The 2433-nt window shown below is 37.0% G+C and overlaps 1 protein-coding gene across 1 annotated transcript in view; it reads left to right on the top strand.

Moving 5' to 3' along the window:
• The first annotated feature begins 43 nt into the window (after positions 1-43).
• LOC116848100 overlaps positions 44-2433 on the top strand; it is a 5690-nt gene continuing 3300 nt past the window's right edge. The window contains exons 1-4 of the mRNA XM_032823864.1: positions 44-973; positions 1647-1827; positions 2004-2129; positions 2356-2424. Coding sequence (XP_032679755.1) covers positions 1663-1827; positions 2004-2129; positions 2356-2424 — 360 coding nt within the window. The 5' untranslated portion in view covers positions 44-973; positions 1647-1662. The remainder of the gene's footprint in view (positions 974-1646; positions 1828-2003; positions 2130-2355; positions 2425-2433) is intronic.

Genomic DNA, 2433 nt, shown 5'->3' with positions numbered 1-2433 from the left:
CGGGAGCGGTGCACTTGGACACGGTGCATTTGGACACAGCCAATCACAGCACCGTGTGATTAGAGACATTTGTAGGGTCCCTTGGAACAGCGACTTGTGATTGGACTGTGTCCAATTGCCCCGTGTCCAACTGATATACACTCATCCTGCCGCGCATTGAACATTTTCTAAAAACAGTTGTTCATGTTAATACACATTGTAGAATCAGAATATTACGAAAGAAGGTACTTTGCATTCAATTATGAATATCATTTATCTTTTGCTTTTTGTTCTTAAACTGTTTTAATGGTCTCTGCAGCGGCAATGGTTCATTTTCTTGCTCAGATGTAGAGCTGTTGTCGTCTCCGAAGAACGCTCTCTTTGTATACTTCTTTCGTTCACTTCTTGTTATGCATTTGATCCCATACTTTTTAAAGTTGGCGACAACTTCTGTCATTTCTGTCCAAGCTGCACATAACATTTATTACATAGGATCGTAGTGTATACAACAATGATTATCACTGTCCTTACATTAAAATAACAGAATAAAAAATATTTACTTACTACCATGTGCCAGAATAACTGCAATAGTAACCTCCTAGTCCGCTTTTTTAAACACTTTATCCATAGTTGCAGAATGAATCTTGATAACACAGTTTTTCGGCCATTTTAATTGAATTTGTGTTTCTTGATCTATGATACCTTGCAAACCATCATCGTCAAGTTGAGAAATTATCCACTCTTTGTACGCAATAGATATTTTATTGTTCTCGTTAGGAAAGTCGCAAACAATATATTTGTCGTTTGACATGATATCCATGTCATCAAGTAAATTTGTTTACTGTATTTTCAATAGACTGATGCCCAAAAAGCTCAGACTACGACCTGCTACGATAAATCAATTAGAAACACGCACAGTAAATATAAAAGAATGCAGAAAACCGAGCACTAAAACGGAGCACATAAAACACAAACATGGTGACACGTGAGTTCGGTAAGTAATGACGCAGTATTTGTTCTTTGCATTTAATATTAATATAAATGATAATATCTATAATATTTACCCTAACTCTTTTCTCTTTCGCCGGAACTCGCCAGAACTTTCACGTCCTTAACGTAACGTTTCGCCAGTGTATTTGTGCTGCCGCCACAAATCCGCGAGAAAAAGCGACACATTAATTGTAACTGTAGCCTTAAAACAAAATACTATACAATAGCTGCGTTCGGGGAGACGCTATTTGGCTCTAAAAGTGTATTCTGTTCTTGTTCAATTTTCAGTAAATAACAAGAACATAACACGTTTATAGCGCCAAATAGTGTCTCCCCGAATGCAAATGTAAGCGTATGACTGCGAATCGCCTATAGTGCAGGGATGGGGGACAGTGTTGACAGTTCGCTAGATTTTCTCCGCGGCAAGAGACCTTCTGCGCATGCGTAGAGTGACGTGGCAGTCACTCCTGCGGTTACCATTGACGGATGACGTAGCTGACGCATGCACAAACTCGAGCCTGTGAGATTTTGTTCCGCACGGGCCATCACTGGCCTTTATGGACACTAACCTTGAACCGAATAAATACAGAAGCGTTAACTTCGATTTGCTGGCGTATTACAAAATATTACAAGAAAGTAGGAAATTAATAAGGTCTACATTTGTTATTTCATTTTAGCAACGTTGGTAAAAATATGAATAGTGCAGTGGATAGAAACTGTGCAAGAGGCTCTTACAAGTCCTACTTGAGGAATGATCGTGAAGTGCCACAATCAACACTCCGTTCTAGAGCAATAGCAGTAGTCACTTCTAATGTAGATAACGCACAATGCAGTCGACAATTGCAATTAAACGACGTGGTAATAAAATTAATTGTTAATTTATGATTTCAATAGGGATATCTTAGTATATATACAACATAAGATAGTTTCATCTTGGTTCAGTTTTTCAATGATTTGACGTATATATTATTATGCATATATTTGGTTCTTTAATTAGTTACATATTATTAACAGTATTCATATTTCATATGCAGACAATGGACATGGAACATGAATATCCATACTCTATTGATGTACAACAACAGTCACGTTCATGGAATATTCATGGAAATAGTGAATATAGTGACCGACTATCTGTATCAAATAGATCCAATAGTGATGTAAGTAAATTATATCTTTCTGTTTACGAAAAACGTTACAGTACTTTATTATATATTAGGACCTTAACTTAGTTTCCGCCCAAAAAATACTGAGAAAAAGCATTTATTGTAAAAAATTTATTTAAATTATTTCAATGAAAGTATTTTCCATCACTTTCTACAACTTTTTGCCATCTTTCTGGCAACTGGGCGATACCATCTCGATAAAACGATGTTTGTTTCGAAGCAATCCATTCGTCCACCCATTCTCGCACTTCTTCAACATTTCGGAAGCGTGTACCACTCAAGCCGTGCTGCATCGATC

Source organism: Odontomachus brunneus, unplaced genomic scaffold (genome assembly GCF_010583005.1).
Source record: "Odontomachus brunneus isolate Ranch 3 - 2012 unplaced genomic scaffold, Obru_v1 Obru_scaffold_089, whole genome shotgun sequence".
Lineage (NCBI taxonomy): Eukaryota > Metazoa > Arthropoda > Insecta > Hymenoptera > Formicidae > Odontomachus > Odontomachus brunneus.
The sequence above is the reverse complement of the archived record's forward strand: the minus strand, read 5'-3'. Positions and strand labels throughout refer to the sequence as shown.